A 20,512-nucleotide genomic window follows, 5' to 3' on the forward strand; every position below is an offset into this window, starting at 1 on the left:
TTATATTTTTTTTTTCCAAGGCATTACGATTTAAAACACATTAATGTTTAATTAACATTATTTTTTTATTATCTAATTAAAATAAAATCAACTTATTAATCTCAATAAATATTATTACTCAAATAGTTAGTTAATATATCTTATTTCCTTACAATGCATTTGCATAGCCCCAACATCCTTTTTCGTGGAAATACACTGTAGGCTCATTGATGGTCAAATATAGAGTATATTTGGTATTGCAGTTACTGTTGTGGTTGTGGTTTTAAAAAAAATTGTTCTATAAAAAATATTTTTAGTTGAAGTTAGTTTGAAAAAATATATATTTGGTTAAAACTGTGATTGAAATTGAGGTTCAATAAAAAGTAGTTTAATGTGTTTGGTTAAAAAAATATTTTTCAAATTGAGGTCATAAAATAATATATATATATATATATATATAATAATGTTTTTTAATTTAAATATTGTAGATTTAACTAATGTTGTTACATTATGAAATAAATAATATTAATATCAAATATTTTTTATTATTTCATTAAACTATATGCAATGTCATTACATACGAAATCTATCCAACAAAGATTATATTTTTCATGGTTTCTTAAGCGCGCAACGATAAAAAATGAATTTTTTTAATTTATGTAGCGTTATTAAATAATAAAGATTGTGATATCTTTATTATAGGAATTACGATCAAATTTTACAAATGCTACATCATCATGCGATATCTTTCTAATTTATGTAGTATTATAAATAATATTAAATATTAGTTTTTCGAGTAAAACTCAATTTTTTTAAAAAAAATATAATTTCATTACGTAAAAAATTCATTCGACAAGAACTATAGTTTTTATGATTTTGTGAACATGCAATAAAATCAGGTAAAATATTATCATGAATAAAATTTAGATTATAGTACGAGTAAATTTAATTCACTTTAAACTATATTTTAAAAAAACAAAAAAAAATATTATTCATGTTTATGTGAATAATATGAGCAAAATCAATTGATTACACTGCTTTTTTAGAAAGAAAAAATAAACTTTTCATATGAACAGTATACTGAATTAATTCACTTGCTAATTTTCAAAAAAATTTAAAAAAATACCTACAGTTCACGTTGATAAGCAGTGATACAGTGGAGTCATGCTCCACTGTTGGTGTTAATATTCAGACGAAATGCTGCTTCTCAAAACCCTGTTGCACACCACAGTTATCAGTGGGTTCCATGAAAAAAAATTGTTATTTTAATCTTACCAAACATTAAAAGTTGTGGTTGCAAGTGAACTTTACTCTCAACTATAATAACAAACACTCACTTATATGGACACCACAAACACTTGTTTGGTGTCCAAAACTTTACCGTTCTCTTTTTTGTTGTGCACAACCCCGATAAGCATGCTTTTTAAACTGGCCCGGTGAGATTTGGGTTACGAGTTTTGATTGGATGGATTGATTTTGAAAGGGTCGTGTTTATAAAACAAAGTAATATTAGTTTTTTTTTAAATAAATAACAAATTATAATTGAGATTTTTTATCGGTTTTAATAAATCAACTAAGTTATTGAATTAATTTAAATTTTTAAATGAATTATCTAAATCTTTATTTAATTTTAATTTTAAAAAAATTAAAATTAAATTAATCTATTAAATCAAGCATCTAGCTAAATTTTAAAACTACTAGCCACATAATTTGTTTTTTTTGAGATTTTAGATTTTTTATTGTACTATTTAATTTTCATCTCCTGGCCATAAATGTTTATGTTGCAAAATTGATGATTAGTTGAGCCTTTACTCAATTTTTATTAAGATGAATTTTATTAAGATGAATATTTACTTAACATGTCACTTTTGAGATGATGGCTAATACAATTTACATCAAGCAAGCATGATAAACTATGTAACAATAAAACTAAAAAGCTAATAATGTAAAAAAAGGTATACCTACAAAAGTTATAAGATAACTTTGAAAAATTATATATGCTTAAATTAGAAAGTATTTTAGATTATTTTGTTAGAGTATTGACAATATACAAGTAAATAAAAAAATATAGAAAGAAGATAAAAAAATATATATAATAGAAAAGATCTTACACTCATTGTAAAAGAAATTCTATTATGTGATGGATGCAAAAGAGAAATCACATAATATGGATTTTTTGACAATTTAAAATCACATAAGAAAATTACAAGCTCACGGAAAAAGAATCAATAAAATTCAAGAAAACATAAAAGTACAAACATTTTTTTTAAAAAAATTTACGAAAAGAAGATGATTCTAGATATATCTAATGAGGTAAAGGATATGAAGAAGATAGAGAAAGAGACAAATTTGAAAAAAACAGCTAAATTGATCTTAAAAGATCAACCAATCAACTAAATGAAATAAATTGGCTGATCGATTCCACTAATAATAGCAATTAGAGACCTAGGTTTTACAAAACAAAATTAAATGTTATAATTCTTAAAAAAAAAGTCATCATACCGAGGATTACTGGAATATAATCAAAAGAGTTAAAGAGGATGACAATATAGTGATGGAAGAGAAGCAAAGAACCATCGTATTACTTATCATAACCTATTTTTGGGTTCTTCCTAGTTGCATTCCATTTTCTAAAATAGAAAAGAAAAGGCAGGAACACGGTGTCGTTTTAATCGACACTGTGCATGTTCTTCTTCCCTGCACATGCAAAGGCAGGGAAGAGGAAGTTTGATTTTTTTCCCTCTATTCTTCCTATTTTTCCCTTCCCACTTGCCTATAAAACCCGGACACAAGCCATCTCCCTTACCCTGCCACCTTTAATACAACCCATGCCCTGCAGACAACCGGCCACTGCAGGATAAGGTAATCCTGTTTCCCTCCTACGCCATGATGAAACAAGGCAGTGGGGACTCTCTCCCCGCTTGCCTATCAAAACCAGAGGGGGGGAAGGTTTGAGGGGAGGGGGAAGGAAGCGGGAAATATTTTTTTTGAAAGAGAAAGCGAGGGAGACCGAGAGAGAGAGAGACAAATAGTTTTTTTGAGAGAGAAAGGGGAGGACGAAAGGAGGGAAACAACAAGTTTTTTTTTTTTGAAAAAAAATAGAGTGAAGAGAAGAGACCGAAACAGTAGAAACTAGAAAAAAGCCGGGGAGATATTGACAGGGAGACAGAGAGAGAGAGGGACAGAAACGAAAAGAAAAAACAGGGGAGAACAGAGGAGGAAGAAGAATGGAAAAGGAAATAAAAAAGAGAGAGAAAGAGGAGACAAGAGAAGCAACAGAGGGGAGACCAAAGCAAAACAGAGAAAAAGAGAAGAAGAAAAACCACAGCAGCCACCGTGCCTCCTCTCCACCGCCACATCACACCACCTGACCGCCGCTGACTGCCATGAAGAAACAGAGGAGGTGGCAGAGAAAAGAAGACAGCAAAACAGCAGAGGGAGGAGAAGAGCCACCGTTGCGCCTCCACCAGCGCCTCCACCGTTCCTCCCAGCCACCACCGACAGCGCTGCCACCGCCAGAGATTAAATAGCGAAGAACAAGATAAACACAGGAGAGGGGTAGAGGCAGCAGGAAGAAGAAGAAGCAGCCCCTTGCAGCAGCCACCGTCTGCCACTGCAGCAACGCCACCGGGGTTCCCAGCCACCTCCACCCTAGCTACAAGCGGCCACCAGCCCAGCTCTTACAGCACCTCCACTCCAGGTAACGTTCTCCTCTCCCCTACCGTTTTTGTTCATCCTCATTTGCATGCAGAACGTGAGCAATTCACGTTCTGCAGCAAATGAAACTTAATTAGCTAGTTACTGTGCTGTGCACAGTAACTAGCTAATTAAGTTCGGTTGGGCTGGAACATCAGCCCAGCCCACGAGGCTGGGCTGAGTCCAGCCCTGTAGCAGAGGCCCAGCCCCCACAATTGAGCCGGGTCTGGTCTAGTTTATTTTTTTCTTGTTTTAAAAAAATATATATTTTCAAAGAAATTATGATTTCCTCGTGTATTTGTTTTACGCCATTTTGATTGATATTAGTCTGTATTTTGTATCACAAAGATGCAAATTCGGTATTAAAATACCTGGTTTTCGTTAAGATTTTGAAAACACATTAAAAAAAAGATTTTTTTTTGTGCATACGTCCACATCTCTCAAAGCTAAAAAAAATCATATTGTATTTTTATAAAATAAAAAAAATTCAAAAAAATATATATTATATTTTAGCATGCATTTTGGTTTAAATAACCAATTTATTAAAGTCATGAAAACTTGGCCAATATTTGAAAAAAATCAAAAAAATATTTTGTTTTATTTTAATAACAGAGATTATGAATATAGTAAAACGTATTCCTGATATAAAAATAATAGTTCTTTTGTTGACATTAGGCTTGATATAAAAATAAAAGTTCTTTTGTTGACACTAGGATGGTTAAGTTTTATCCCGATAAGATAAGGATCTCCTTATTAAGGAGAACTTTTTTTAAATCATAGACAGACCAACAATTAGAAATATGATACAACCGTAGCATATATCTAGAATTATAATTTTTTATATTAATTACATTATAGTCCTCAACTTTTTTTAAATCATAGATAGACCAACAATTAGATATATGATACAACCGAAGCATATATCTAGAATTATAATTTTTATATTAATTACATTATAGTCCTCAATTTCTAAGTTTTATTTACAATCAAGTCACTTGATTAATCATCTTATTTTAATTTATGACCAACAATTCTTATATTATCATCTATTTGGTTTTCTAATAAGTTGTCTCAAATATAAATCATAATCCTAAATAATATAGGATTAAATAAATTAAATAATTTAATTTATTATCAATTCAATAATTGATTGATTTATATTTGAAGATCGAGTACAATATTTAACAACATGTTATGATTCCTAAAATGTTAGAGAAATCATAAGTGGTTTAACTTAACTTTTCAATGATTAGTTTCTGAATGTAATTATTATCATTTCATCATGAATATCCTAATTTACTCATTATAGCATGTAATTTGTCTGTTTTACTAGATCATGTTAGTTCTCAACGTTATAATCATTGATTCTTTAAATAAGATTTTAAAATTCATTCCACCTTGATTAAAGATTCACAACCAATATTATTTAGAATCAAATGAAATATTTTTTTCTAATTCACCTAGGATGATAAATCCTCTCTTGATTATTTAAATATTTTCATATAATTTATGTTAGCGATATTTACTCATTTGTTACTCTTGATTGTGTGGTCATGATTAAAACGTAACACTTTTTATCTAAAATAACTTAGTGATCTCAAGTCTGAAATCACTTATACAACTATCACGTGAGTCTTTTAACATGGATATAAATGATCTTTTCATATGAAATTTTCTAGTAGATCAATTCAATGTATATATTATCTAACAAGTATTTGCATATCGGTTTCATGTATCCCTTATACCTCAGTTTATGAAAGTAGTTGTTTTTTTTCATAAAAAAAAAATATAATATATATTGATCTTAACAACTCTAATTAATGTATAATTTTAATAGAACATTGACATGGAATATTTAGAAATAATATTATTTTTTATACAAAATATTTTTGTTTGATGAACTTTATTCTTACTCTAGATTTATAAATCAAATATTAAATTTATTAATGAAGTATAATTGAATATTAAAAATAAAAAAATTATTAATAATAAATATATTTTATATAAATAAAATTAATATTACATGGAACCAATCACTAAGCATATTTCTTACAAATAATCCTCCATCAACGTTGAAAACTCAGTATATGGAACCAATCACGAAGCATATTTCTTACAAAATAATCCTCCATCAACGTTGAAAACTCAACGTCCAGAATATCAGTTCTCCAAGTGTAGGAAGACAAATATCATTATAGCTTCGCTCAATTGGAGGCCACCAATTGGGTCTTACAAACAAGCATCTAAGATTTTGCAGGGCTAAGGAGGCAGCAGCGTAACTAGATTCATAGACTCTCAAGCCCATGGATTTTTATTCATTATTGGACGACGGATCTATAATGATACTCGACTCCCATAGATTATTTTATATTCTTCCCTCATTTTAGAGACTAACTTCGTATCTTCAAATGTTTTAATCTGGAGACCCCATCGTTGCCATTCAAGTGTTTGAGTGCAAGAAAGTCCTTCACAGTGGTTTCCCTGTAGACTGGAGGATTTTCTTCGGAAAGTAACTCCTTGATCGGCCCATACAGCCTTAAGGTCTCAGGCAAAAGATTTTGCCTGAAAAGGCATGCCACTGAAGTTCTCGGACCGACATTTCTCGCTACCACTCTGTGAGTTGCGCTAACAAATTTGTCATTGGAGATTAGCTGCACAGAAGATTGAAAAAAACAACTGTTATGACATTTGAGTCAGTTGCTGCAATTTTATGTTCACAAAATATATATCACGGGCGTTCGTCAATGATGTAAAATTGGATCGATGTTGTATCATGAACTTGCCTGAAACAAATCTCCCACATTTACCACTAGAGCTCCTGGCATGGGGCTCACGTTGATCCATTGATTTTCATGGAGAACTTGGAGGCCACCGATCTGATCTTGTAGAAGCAAGGTGAGGAAACCACTGTCAGCATGTTTTGTGGTGCCCATAGTCAGTTCCGGTTCAGGACATGCTGGGTAGCAATGACCCAGAACATAAAGTCCCTCTGCACAACCAATGTCTTTGAGATGATTGGGTTCGAGCCCCAGCGCTTCGGATAACATTTCAAATAGGCTGTTCCCCAGTGTCATTATTCTTTTCGAGTAATCAATGAGTATATCCCTGTATTAATTAACTGATGTTAATTTGTTCTTGTTATCACTTAAACTATGCAATAAGAAAAACAAAAAAGTCTGACAGACAAAAGATAAAACAATGCTAAATTTCACTCGTCAGGATTATGTATAGCGGCTCTCCTTTCCACATACCTGCATACTGGAGGCAATTCTTCAGGATTTGGAGGACTGGGTGCCATTACACATGTCAAAGTATCTCTCCAACTAGCTGCAGGTACTTGGTACAGATCAAAATTGGAATTGTATAGCACTTTCCGGGTGTAATCGCGAGAATAGAACTCCTTCTTTACCTCAACATCCTGATGGTGAAATCTATGTATCCCATCGATTACCTCCTCTTGTATGCTCCTTGGAATTCCATGATTAACCATCTGAAAGAAACCCCACTTCTTGCAAGCACTTCCAAGTTTCTGAATTATATTGCGTCGTCGATTTTCGTCTTCATTCCAGCCTTCAAAGTCGATGATTGGAATGCTGAAGTTGGGTTCATGAAAAGCAGGAGCATCTTCAAGCTTGACGCATTGCTCGTGGATGAACATCCGTGGAATCTTCGTCACTCCAGCATCCACAAGCCCCTTTAGTGTCATCAAAAGCCTTGAACTCGCGTTGCCTGTCATAATCACAATCATTTTCTGCTTGAATTTGGTATGTCGCCATTTCTCTTTCCCTCTCGTTTTTTTTTTTTTCCTTGTTTGTGAAAGCAGGTACAATAGAGATTGTTTAACTAGATGGAGAAGAGGCACAGCCACCAGGACAATTGAGCATGAGCAGAAGCAGATGGGATGCTTGTAATGATGCAAGAGGAGGGTATAAATAATGGTGAAGCTTGTTGGTGTTTATAAGCACTTGGTCTGAGCTCCCATGCATTAAGAAAATTGCCTAAAAAAAAAAGTCAACTCGATGGTTAAAAAAATCAAGCATGAGTTGCAATGAAGATAGTAGTTATTGAAATGATATATCGTGACTCTTGCTTGAAGTTTTCATAGTTGGATATTCTAAAAGAAATAAAAAAATAACTAAAAAGAGATGGTTTTGAATAAAAATAACTGTTCCGGGTACCAATATCTCTTTCGTTCTTGTAACAAATCATTTTGAAATTAGTATTATAATGGATAACATAATTTTTTATATGTAAATTATCTGTGACAAATCCATTACGTACCTCAAGTTGTATACAGTACTTAATTACTTAAAAAATAAATATTTGCCACATGTAATTATTAAATTAATACACATTGTAGAATATTTATATAGTGTAAATACATGGTTGAATTACTTAAAAGATATATAAAAAAATTTACTTAAAAAGGAAAAGATGTGTTATTCAATTAATAAATTAAATTTTCATAAATTCTAAGGACCAATATATAAACATAAATAATTAATTGTTGAATCCAATATAACCAGTGTTATAAGTAGAGTAATGATTTTTGTTTTTTAAAAAGAAACATTTATACTTTAATTAATATAATGGAGTCATTGGTGCAATATCTCAAGCATCTGAACCTGCATCAACTTATCTTGAATGGCATGAAATAAGATTTTAAGTTGTATATGAAACATCTCGAATATATATATATATATATTATTTTAATATATTTTTAAATAAAAGATATTTTGAAAAACAAAGCAACTAAATTTCTAAATATACCCTCCTTGCAAACAGTTAATGAAGGACCAAAGTTTGTTTTAAGTTTTTTCAATTTCATCACCTTCCATTTGAGTAATTTTGCTATCTCAAAACTGATTGTTTGCATGTGTCCGCAGCCAGTGGAATGACGAAGCAATCCATCGTTGAGCAAACGCTTTCTGATCTTGTGACCCTCGTAGGATATGTTAAGTTAGGGAATGACAATAATGCCCGCTTGTCCATGTTTAGTCTTATTGTATTTATAAATTAAATAATCTTCTTTGTTTTTTGATATTTGTTTTTGGTATCTATGATTTTTTTTTAATTTCTTATTTATTTTCTTGACTCTTTAATAAAAAAATTATTTTTTTTAATTTAATCATTCAATTCTAATTTGTAATGCATTACGCTTTTTAATTTAATTTTTTTTTATTTTTTATAATTAACCTTTTTATATAAGTTTTTTTTAATTTTACTATTCAATCAAAGTTTATTTTGTGTTATTATTTTTAATTTGATTCTTAATTGTTTTTTATTGGAGTTATTTTTCTTCAATTTATCTCTCTAAACAAAAAAAAATGTGTCATTGTTTCTTTTAATTTATTTTTTTATCCTTTGCCCTTTTTTATTTAAAATTTTCATATATTTTATTTTTATTTGTTCCTTATTCTTTGAATGTTTTTCTTAACTCTTTTATAAAAGTTTTATTGGTTTTTCATCTCAACTTTCAAACTAAGTTTATGTTTTGCTATTTTTTTTAATTTTTGACTCATTCTTTTATTTTTTTTCCTTTTGTTTTAGTTATTTCTCTCTTCAATATAATCCTCCTATCAAAAATAAAAATAGTTATCCTTAATTTATTTTCTTGACTCTTTAATAAAAAATTTATTTTTTTAATTTAATCATTCAATTCTAATTTGTAATGCATTACGCTTTTTAATTTAATTTTTTTTTATTTTTTATAATTAACCTTTTTACATAAGTTTTTTTTAATTTTACTATTCAATCAAAGTTTATTTTGTGTTATTATTTTTAATTTGATTCTTAATTGTTTTTTATTGGAGTTATTTTTCTTCAATTTATCTCTCTAAACAAAAAAAATGTGTCATTGTTTCTTTTAATTTATTTTTTTATCCTTTGCCCTTTTTTATTTAAAATTTTCATATATTTTATTTTTATTTGTTCCTTATTCTTTGAATGTTTTTCTTAACTCTTTTATAAAAGTTTTATTGGTTTTTCATCTCAACTTTCAAACTAAGTTTATGTTTTGCTATTTTTTTTAATTTTTGACTCATTCTTTTATTTTTTTTCCTTTTGTTTTAGTTATTTCTCTCTTCAATATAATCTTCTTATCAAAAATAAAAATAGTTATCCTTAATTTATTTTTTTATTTTGATCTTTTTTCTTATTATTTTTTATTTTAAATTATTTTATGTAATTAATTTTTTTCTCATTATGTTCTTTTGTTGGCTCAGCCTATTTTTTTTTATTCCTTTTAATCCAATTTCATGCTCCTATTTTTTTAAGGTATCGTTATCCTTTTTAAAAAAATTATTTGGTTAATATTATTATCTTTTATTTTATGATTTAATTAAAATAAAATTAACTTATTAATTTTAGTTGGTGTTATAACTTGAATTATTAATTAATATTATTTTAAAAAATATATTTACATCACTTAAATATTCCACTTCAACATTATTTTTTACAAAAAAAAAATATCCTGTGAACTCGTGCCCAGCAATTACCTAAAAAGGACCCTTCACTTTTAAACGCAATAATCCGAGGAGGAAAAAAAAAAACATTGCTAGTCTTTTCACCGTGTGTGTGTGTCGTCTATATATATAAAGTATTCAATAAATTATTGGCTGGAGATCAATCGTCGAAAGATTTCGCGAGATTTGTTGAGCCTTCTTTCTCATTGCTCCATTCTCCGTCTTTTTTCCCCCTTATTTTATTCCTTTTTTAGACCAACTTCCAATATATTTGAGAACTAATTGTTAAATTCTCTACAAAATAATGTTGTTTTTTATATAAAAACAATTCATAAATATAATTTAGATAAAAATATAGTCGAGAAGCCTTTAATAATAGTTGAAAGTCTTTAACCAGGAATTCTTTAAAATTTTATTAAAAATAAGATTAATACAAAAAAATATTTAATCAAATCATAACCACGTGTATCTAGGGACGACAATAAATACCCACGAATCAGGTTTGGCAACATCCATACCTAAACCTAAAATTTTTATCCGAAATCTAGCAGGTATAAGACCAACCCTACTTGAATGAGTTTCGAGTATTTGTCAAGTATTTATTTGGTATTAGTTAGGTATTGTTGGGCATTTATGCCCAAACCCAAACCATGTAAACCGACAAATCTTACATAAACATAACTGGAAAAATCTTCCATCAAATGATCCAACAGAGCAATTATAATAACCATGCAGTACGAATTCTGCAAGAATTTACATCGTATAATTAATGTACCGAGGCTTGCTAGCATTATTTTGAACCCAAAGCATCAGGCCTTCCTCTACCTCGCAACAGCATAATAATGTCAATGATGTTAAGGTACCATCCACGAGCTACATACGCTGCCACACAATAGAATTAATGAGACAGCAAAGTAAATCACAAGTTAAAAAGCACAAAGGAATGGACAGCCAAATTTTAGTGGAAGCTTCAACACCATACCAGCGCAATTTCTAGAGCTCAACTCATGGCCGTCGGCCCTACTATTATAACAGCATGGAAAGCGATCTGACCTAATGATGCTACCGCCGTCCACTGCCCACCAGCACCAGTGCCAATCTACTAGCACTTTTCCAGAACAATTGAACTACATAATTTTCATCTGTTCCCGCAAATTTATCCCTTTCTCCATGGCATCAACAAGCTGGCTCTTGTTATTGCTTTCCACGAAGTAATTAGAACGAAAGGAAATGCACTCAGTTTCTCATGTACAAATATGCAGAACCTCAAAAGGAAATATAACAGAGGGCAATCTTGCCCTGATTAATTGCTAGAGATATATTAGGTCCAGTTATATAAATTTTAAATTACTAAAGATTTATATTTCCGTCAACTTTATAATATATGAGATTAATTAAAATTCCCTTCAAATACCAGCATTATTTATAAAAAAAAAAGTATTCTATGATAATAACGACAAAAAGATTTGCAAGTGTCAGAATCAATTCCGCAATTTTTTATTATTTTCCCAGAGCACAAGCCTTGATATCGCTTCCTCCAGGCTACAAGTTTTAATTACGCCCACTTCCCAAAGCACAAGTGGCGAGTATTCAGTTGTTGCCAGCCAATGCTCGCCGCATTATCAAGAGAATCAAGTCACAGCTGTGACCACTGCCAGTTTTGAGACATCAATCTCTCAATCCCACTCCTCGAATCAAATTGACTTGTATAGACGCCACAAACACTCGTTTGGTGTTGGGAACTTTACCGATCTCTCTTTCGATGTGCACAGCCCCGGATGAGCAAGCTTTTTAAACTGGCCCGGGGAGACTTGGGTTACGAGTTTTGATTGGATGAATTGATTTCGAAAGGTTCATTACGAGTTTTGATTGGATGAATTGATTTCAAAAGGATCATGTTTATAAAACAAGATAATATTAGTTTTTTTAAAATAAATAAATAACTGATTATAATTGAGTTTTTTTATCGGTTTTAATAGATGAACCAAGTTATTGAATTAATCTAAATTTTTAAATAAATTATTTAAATTTTAATTTAATTTTAATTTTTTTTAAATTAAATTTAAATTAATCTATTAAATCAATCATTGAGTAAGATTTTAAAATTATTACTAGAAGAGTTTTTTTTTGTGGGATATTGGATTTCTTATTGTACTATTTAATTTTTATCCCCTGACCATAAATGTTTATGTTGCAAAATTGATGATTAGTTGGGCTTTTACTCAATTTTTATTAAGATGAATATTGGCTTATAAAAAAAATATACACCAAAAGACACTAAAAAGCATATGCATTGTTCCACTTCAACGAATTGCTAGAAGTTCTCTCAATATTTAAATAAGAGATCATGATAAAAACTTCTGGAACATCAACGGTGTCATTGAAATTTATTGTGATGCAAATAAATTATATATCTTGCTGGTCCGGCGTACTGCGGCAATACCATTGCCCGTCTACTCTACTTCTTCTAGAAATTACATGATACATTTGACTTATGAGCTTGTTAATTAACATCAAACAACATTTTAATCAGGGATTTGGACAATGTGTTCATATCATAAATTCTCAATAAAGTTAAGGTGAGATAAGTTTATCTTAACGTGAAAGAAGTAAAAAACACGTTCACTCTTCAAATACGTTAAAAATATTGTGATTTGTTCGTTCACTTGTTTGCATGCAACATACTTTGGAGTTTTGTTTTTAAAATTCAAGATTTTTAATTCTTAAAACTTCCAAATCTAAGTAATAATCGGATCCAAAATTTGTAAACATGAACAAGTAATAGCAAAATATTTCATTTGGTATAATCATCAATAATAACCAAACCCTAATGGAGGAGGTGTGGGGGCCAAATGTCCAATAATTCAGGTATTAAATTATAAGGAAAAAAAACATATATATAAGATGTCGATGATTATATCATCCAGTGGTTTTTATTAGAATATCTTTCATCAGATTGAACAATGTCAGGCCGTCAATCTACCCCGGAGGCCACCTTACTTTCTCGTTGTAACTCCACTTCCTTCGACGTTAAACCAGGAAAGCGTGCACCATTTCCAGCTAGCTTCCGTACCCATCATTATCGGTTTTGGTGATAATTTATAAACCCGTATACTAAACAACCTATACACTCTTTCAAACAACTCCTTTCTTGATGTAAATCAATGCAAGGATTCAAAGCCTGTTTTTTTATTAAAAAAATTTCTCCACTAACATCTCTAGCCAAACATCTTATATTAATGCCCAAAAGTGGTGGTTTTTGTGTTTTGGTTGTTTTTTTTTTCTGGGAAAAAGAAGAGAGTTTAGTTTTGTGCTAGAAAAATAAGTCTGTGCCAATTGACAAATTGGTCGTGCCGATAGCCTCTCCCTTAACAGTTATTGTGATGTTCATAGATTTGGTGTCTTTCGTGCTATACGTGTTGCCAGCCATGGCTGGTAAGAACACTACACTAATGAACAAATGGTAATGGAAACTACGGAACATGACCACCTACAAGATCATATTCTTTTTGTGTGAAAAACAAATAAATTTCTCTTGGTACGGAGCGCAAATGAAAACTCGTACTTGATGAGTTCAATAGTTAATACATGAAGAAGTTTTATTGCATAAAAGCTCAAAAAGGGGTCCATCAGACGTCCTGATTTTGAGAGGACGGACTACCGAGTAACTGTTTTTCACGTGCAGGCCTAATCTACGATCAAAGCACCAACAAAAAAACCAACTGTCCCCAATCTCGCAACCAACATCCTAGCTACGGTGACTTGAAAGATCCATTACCAAATTTACAGCTTGAAATGTTCCAGTCGAGGGTTCCCGTCGAGCCCTTTTGAGTAAGTGTATGAGACGTAATCTTTAATAGTCGTTTGCCGATATATTGGTTGGTTTTCTTCCGACAGCAGTTCCTTAATGGGTCCATACACTCTAGAAGAACTCTCTTGCTGCAAATGCGTTCTAAAAAAGCAGGCACTTGATATTCTTGGACCAGTGTTTTTTGCCATCACCCTATGATACACACTTTTGAACTTGCCGTTGGTAATTAGCTACACAAAATAAGACAGTTAAAACTAATCATATAGTCCTTAATTATTTAATTATAAACTTATAATAAATGGTTTTAAAGAAGTCTTGCCTGTGTCATATCTCCCAGGTTTACTATTAGAGCTCCAGGAATAGGGGTAACATCAATCCATTGATCTTCATGGAGGACTTGAAGGCCACCCAATTGGTCTTGCAGAACAACCGTGAGGAAGGCACTATCTGCATGCTTGCTAAGGCCCAAGGTCAAGTCCGGTTGCGGGCATGCCGGGTAGTAATGACCTATAAAATACAGCCCCTCTGCACAGCCCATATCTTTCAAGTGGCTGGGTTTTAGCCCCAGAGCTTCCGACAACAATTCGAATATAATTAGCCCTAATGACATCACTTTGTTCGTGTAATCAATCATAATATCCCTGTTGAAAAGTTGATCAATTAAGCATGTGTAATTCATAAACACGTTCTTTATGATTTCAATTAAACCCTGCAGCTTAAAGAGTACCAACGGGGTATAAGATGTAATTTGTTGAGAGGGAATTATCCCAAGGATGAAATCTAATGATCAGAAAAATTATCCCGATCCCAGATGCTAATCAGGCCAATGTTTTCTTGTAATTAATTTGCCTACATAATCAATTATCTTCAGCATACATATAGTTTGGTTAATTTCCACAAGAGTAAAATTTAGGAGTAACACCATACCTTCAAACTGCAGGCAATTCCTCGGGACGGGGTGGATGAGGGGCTACAAGGCAATACAAAGAATCCCTCCAATTAGCTGCTGGTGCTTGATAGAAATCAAAGTTGGTATTATATGCTACCCTTCTCATTTCATCGCGTGTATAGAATTCTTTCTTCACCTCTGTGTCTTGTTCATGAAATCTACGCACGCCATTTATCATATCATCAAGAACACTTGATGAAATCCCATGATTGATAACCTGAAAGAAACCCCAGTTCTTGCAAGCTTCTTTAAGTTCCTTAACAATCTTCCCACGAAGACTTGCATCTTCTTGTATGCCATCGAAGTCTATTACTGGTACGGTAAAATTATGGTGGCCTGAACTTGACTTGTCATTTGTACTAGATTCATGGATAAACATCTGGGGAATGTTTGCAACTCCAGAATCCACAAGGCCCTTTACGCCAGCTTTGGAATCATCGAAAGCCTTTAGCTCACTTCTCCGGTCGTAATCAGATTTCAACTCAGATTCAGTTTTGCCTGAACTGGTGCTCAGCATTTCTTTCCTTAACCTGCGAATGGAAACTCTACGTCACTTGACCGATCTTTAGAAGGATCGAAGTAAGCGTGCAAGTGTGAACATGTACAGTCTCTCGTGAGGCCGCTTACTAGTCAATTGCTCCTTCTTGGTTAATGCGATTGCACGTCAGAGTTGTTGCTGAAAAAAAACATGCATACTGCTAGGACGACCAAGGATCAATGCTCAGAATTGAAGACACACAATTTATCTGGTTTGGCAATTCGCCCTCACAATAGAGAACTTCCCCTGAAATCATTCATTCTCTTCCATAAAATCATCCATTCTCTTACAGCTTGATTTGCGCCTTATTGTAAGTGTAATTTGTCTCCATTCATACCACACAAAACAACTTATCTTTGTCCTAATCTGGGAAAGCCCAACAGTTACATGTTGCCTGGTATGGCATCGAATTCTTCGCTAATTGAAAGACAGGATACTGCGGAATGGGACAAGGAACACCGAACATGCCCATTTTTCTAGTGAGTTTCACACTATAACTGACGTGGACTTCAAGACTGTCGAGCAGCACATGAGCAAAAGTATCCCTTGTAACCTGAGAGTCGGTGTTGAAGAATAAACGAGCAGTATGGTTTCCGACAGTCTTAATTTTAGATCAGGGAGCCCGTTTGGAGCCCGTGACATTAATGGAGGTGCCAAAGTGTTTTAAAACAGAGTCAAAATACATTTCAAATGTCACTTTCATATCTTTTCAGTGATTCAATCCTCAAATCATGCCTAGATTTTCTTTATCTTCGTCAATGTTTAAGGCAACTCCGGATTTTACATTAATTTTCCTCTATCTTCGTCAAATGAAACTTAAAAACAATTATGGTATAGATTTCTAACAATTAATTATTACACTCTAGATCTGAAGAAGGGATCTATGTTCAAGTCAATTTTCAATTATTTCTAACTTTTAAAGAAAGGATTAAAGAGAGAAAAAACAATAAAATAAAGATAAACCAAAAAAGGAGATCTATGTTCAAGCCCCTTGACACCAGCTTTTGTATCGTAAGCCTTAAACTCGCTTTTTGGGTCAGAACTGGATTCGATGTCTGCCTGGATTTCGCTAATCGTCTTGACCACCATTTTCTTTCTTTTGTGAATTTGTGTGATCTCACATCTTGGCCGCACCTGAATATTAAGATCCGACTTTACAATCTGAATTGTAGCAGGGGAGATGTCCCGTCCAGCCCTTTTGAGAAGTAGACTTTCATCTAGTCATTTAAATCTACGTCCCTGTAAATCGGAGGATTTTCTTCTGATAATAATTCCTTGACTGTTCCGTAAATTCTCGAGGCATTTTCTCCCAGTGTCTGTGGCCTAAAGAAACATGGTACTGAAATTCTTGGATCTGCTTGCTTTGCCAATACTCTGTGATCAACACTAATTAACTTGTCATTGGAGAGGAGCTGCAGAAAATCAAGAGATGAGAAAAGTAATACCATGGTGATCTTTTGCTCTGGACCATGCAATCTGCTTAGACTCATCTTCAAAGACAAGGTAATGCCATGGTGATCTTTTGCTCTGGACCATGCAATCTGCTTAGACTCATCTTCAAAGACTTGAGGCCTTTTGTCAATTGTATAGTTGAAGTACCAGTGGAAGATCTCCAATATTTAGTACTGGAGCTCCACGTTCAGGAGGGACATCAATCCACCGATTGCCATGGAAGACTCGGAATACTAGAAAGAAAAATTTCTTTCTTGTTTGGGCACCGTGTAGCCAAGAAGCTTTGAACTACAAGCCCACAGACATCAAGGTCCACCTGATTCCATGTGAAACTCGTACCTTTAACAGTTTCATCTCTTGTGAGCGCTATCTTTTGGACCAGTTCCTATCAGTCCTTGATGAAGAGGAGCGTATAATGTGAACCTAAACCCATTTCACAGCCATCTTTCTTTTTTATATTGCAGCCCTGTAATGGTAATCAGGCCGGCCATTGCAGGTACGGCTTCGTATCTTAACTAATAAATAGTTAAATACCCGTAAAAAATGTCTAATGGGCAATGTGCATAGAAGCATGTAGGCCCAAACAAATACATGCGGCTTCGGGGATGCGTGTCAACTTTAATCACTTATTTTTTTTAGAAAACATTTAACATGTAGGGATTTGATTGCACAGACTTTCTAACAGAGGAACCAAAATGTTTTTTTGTAAACACCAATTGTAATCCAAGCCCGTGTTTAGCGAAGATATGTTAAAAATATATTTCGGTCGTGATTGCACTTGTCCATGTTTTTTATAGAAGAAAATTAAAAGTTACTCCTAGCAAACACGATTTTGAGTACTGGAACTAATCATTTTTAGAGAAAATATTGATTAAAAAAATAAAATTATCAATCAGTTAATAACATTATTTAAAAATGCATAAATTACAGAAGACATGAGTAAATTACTTGATTCAATGTGTTGATAAACTTCATCTTCTATCCACCAAATATCTCTTTAATTGTGATCAAGTTGTCAATTATGTTATGTTTTGTCTTGAATAGTCAAAATATTTTATATTAATTTAAAAAAAAAATAATAATAATAATTTTTATCTCATTTCAGATCTCGACTCGTTCCATATTTTTCAGATAAATTTCATCTAGAATGTTTCGATTTCATTTTAAATGTTTCGTTCCGTACTTGAAAAGCCTTTGAATCAAATTAAACTTGATTCAATTTGATTAATTAAATCATTTAAGTATAGACTATAAAAAGCTCTTTTCATTATTATTTTTAATAACAATAGTATTATTAAAAATAATTATTATTATTTTCATTATTAATTATATTAAATTTTTAAATTTAGATTTATTGCTAATATATATGGTTTATATTTATGTTATTTTTTTTATATTTATACTTTATAAAAAATTAAGCAAAATAAGAGATGCTTTGGATCTCATTAGTCTAGATAGTATTAACCTATTTAATGAATAGATTTCTAAAGAATCTAACATTCTTGATGGAAAGGATAAGTTGGGAGATTATCGAAGTATCTTTGTCTACCTTAATCTTAAAGGATAAAGAGATATGTTTTGATAACGAGAATGAGTTTGGTGAAAATATTTAGCTAATGACTTTTTCTACATACCACCACAAAATCAAGATCCTTATTTTTATTTTAATGATAGAGATGATGTTTGATTTATATTTCTTGTATGTTAAAACATTTTAATTTTATAATATTTTAATATTTTGTTTAAGTTTAATTACTTTACGTAAAAGTTCTATTTAATCTTAATTATTTATAAATATTTTAATTTTTAATTTTTTTTTGACGTTGTGTCTGTATTGCATAATTTATAATTAATTTATCTCGAATTTAAATTACTTTTGTTGAATTACACACACACACATGAACAATACAACCCCGAAACAACACGCTAAAACACTCCAAAATCAAAATATTCTATTTAAATTGAAAAAATAAAACAACTACTAAAATAGAATTTACAATCGTATTTGTATGTACCATCCTCTCCCTTCAAATGCTTCTTGAAGCTAAGACATTGCATGTCTCCCCCTTCATTTTATTATCGCAATCCATTTTATAGGGATATTTTAGTTTTATAATCCATAAATAATATTTAATGAACTAATTTATATTAAGTTGGTTTATTTCTTGTATCATTTTTTAATTAAATTTTTCACAAATTTCATTATTTAACACTAAGTCCAACAAGATCGATTAAGGATTAATGTTAATAATTAGTTTTAATTTATTTTTTTATGAAGTTATCTTGATCTTATATCCAGAGTTGTGGATTTGATAAATTAATATGAGTAAAATTAAATCATGTTTTTTTTTATGAGGTTATCTCGGTTTCATGGTCTCATGAACCAGGTGATGAGCTTAGCATACTAACTTGGGTAGTTTTGTATTTTTTTTAATTATTTTTTTTAGATTCATCCTTTAATATTAGATTGGTTAAGAATTAAATTTTTTAATTTATTTATATTTTTGTTTCTATAAAGTTATCTCAATTTTATAACTCGAGTCATGAGATATATTAACTTATTGATTTAAATCAATTTAATATGTTGTTATATCAATATTTAAAAATATTATCTTAAAAAATTATATTTTTATTAATCATTATTTTTATACTTGTAAAGTCAATTAAATGAAGTTGATATTATATAATTTAAATACATTAGAAATACTTAAATAATTTTTTATATTAAAAAAATATATCACAGCCTCAGGAAGTGTCGACGTGAAATTGCAACTATCCTATATTTTATCAATGTCACAATTTTTTTGGCTGGTTTTGGAAAAAAAGCTATCCTATATTTTAAAGGACTAAAAAGACAACCTTAGCTGGCGGTGATTCCAACTATTACAGAAAGCAGCCAGGGTAGAGTTCCAGATACGAAATTGACTTCGATATCTTAACAACGATGAGGCTAGCAAAACCTATAAATAAAGCACATATGGTGGTACAGAGCTTTCAATATCGTACGTGTTCCGCCGGACCTCCCCATCCTTTTCTTTCTCCGGCTCGCCTGAAATGTAGCACCTCAGTACGAGGGACGGGCCCACAAAATGATTCATGAGGTTGCGTGGATCCATGAATGATATTCAAGAAATAAGAAAATAAACAGAATGGCTGTAATGGATTCCAAGAGATCGAGCGAAGTTGGATCATTCCCTCCACCAATTTCTGCAATTTATAAGGGAATTGCTTTTGTACTTTTAGAAACGTTTTTAAAAATTTTAACAACATCATCTTATGAAAAAATAAAAATTATTTATTTTTCTTGGTGAATCAATGGGTCATCTATAAAATGTCATCAATCTTCTTGATATTAATTATATTAGAGATATTAAACAAAGCTTTGCAATTACTGAATTAAGCAGTATAATTAGTTAAAATATAATCTTTTTAGAATATACGAACTAATTAACTATTTTTGATCTCAGAAGGGCAAATTATTGATCTCCTGAAATATTTTCCCAGGCAGAAACTTACGAAGGAGAAAATAGTTTTAGTAGAATTAAAATAAATAAAAAAATTATATAGAAGAAACGCCATAGCCCCTCTCACGAACTACTGTGGATGGCAATTGTATTGACAGG

General features: G+C 31.4%; 2 protein-coding genes across 2 annotated transcripts; both read right to left on the bottom strand.

The window, feature by feature from the left end:
• Positions 1-5,804: 5,804 nt before the first annotated feature.
• LOC105129460 (1-aminocyclopropane-1-carboxylate oxidase homolog 1-like) lies at positions 5,805-7,601 on the bottom strand. Its single transcript, XM_011031542.1, has 3 exons — positions 6,927-7,601; positions 6,459-6,780; positions 5,805-6,326 (listed from the first exon to the last, which is right to left on the bottom strand). The coding sequence occupies exons 1-3, from the start codon at positions 7,421-7,423 to the stop codon at positions 6,066-6,068; spliced, it is 1,080 nt and encodes a 359-aa protein (XP_011029844.1). The 5' UTR covers positions 7,424-7,601; the 3' UTR covers positions 5,805-6,065.
• A 6,044-nt stretch (positions 7,602-13,645) lies between these two features.
• Positions 13,646-15,665, bottom strand: LOC105129461 (1-aminocyclopropane-1-carboxylate oxidase homolog 1). Its single transcript, XM_011031543.1, is given in 4 exon segments — positions 13,646-14,180; positions 14,270-14,591; positions 14,878-15,457; positions 15,519-15,665. Coding segments are annotated over 3 exon segments (1,119 nt in total). The 5' UTR covers positions 15,417-15,457; positions 15,519-15,665; the 3' UTR covers positions 13,646-13,922.
• Positions 15,666-20,512: the final 4,847 nt, after the last annotated feature.

The sequence above is a fragment of the Populus euphratica genome, unplaced genomic scaffold (assembly GCF_000495115.2).
Source record: "Populus euphratica unplaced genomic scaffold, PopEup_1.0 scaffold18.1, whole genome shotgun sequence".
NCBI classification, from domain to species: domain Eukaryota; kingdom Viridiplantae; phylum Streptophyta; class Magnoliopsida; order Malpighiales; family Salicaceae; genus Populus; species Populus euphratica.

Bases quoted from the DNA above. Each gene is read 5' to 3' on its own strand.
- LOC105129460 (XM_011031542.1), bottom strand. From the start codon at position 7,423: ATGATTGTGATTATGACAGGCAACGCGAGTTCAAGGCTTTTGATGACA. The intron at 6,781-6,926 runs GTATGTGGAAAG...TAATTAATACAG, and splicing joins GAATTGCCTCCAGTATGCAG to GGATATACTCATTGATTACT. The intron at 6,327-6,458 runs GCAAGTTCATGA...TCTTCTGTGCAG, and splicing joins ATGTGGGAGATTTGTTTCAG to CTAATCTCCAATGACAAATT.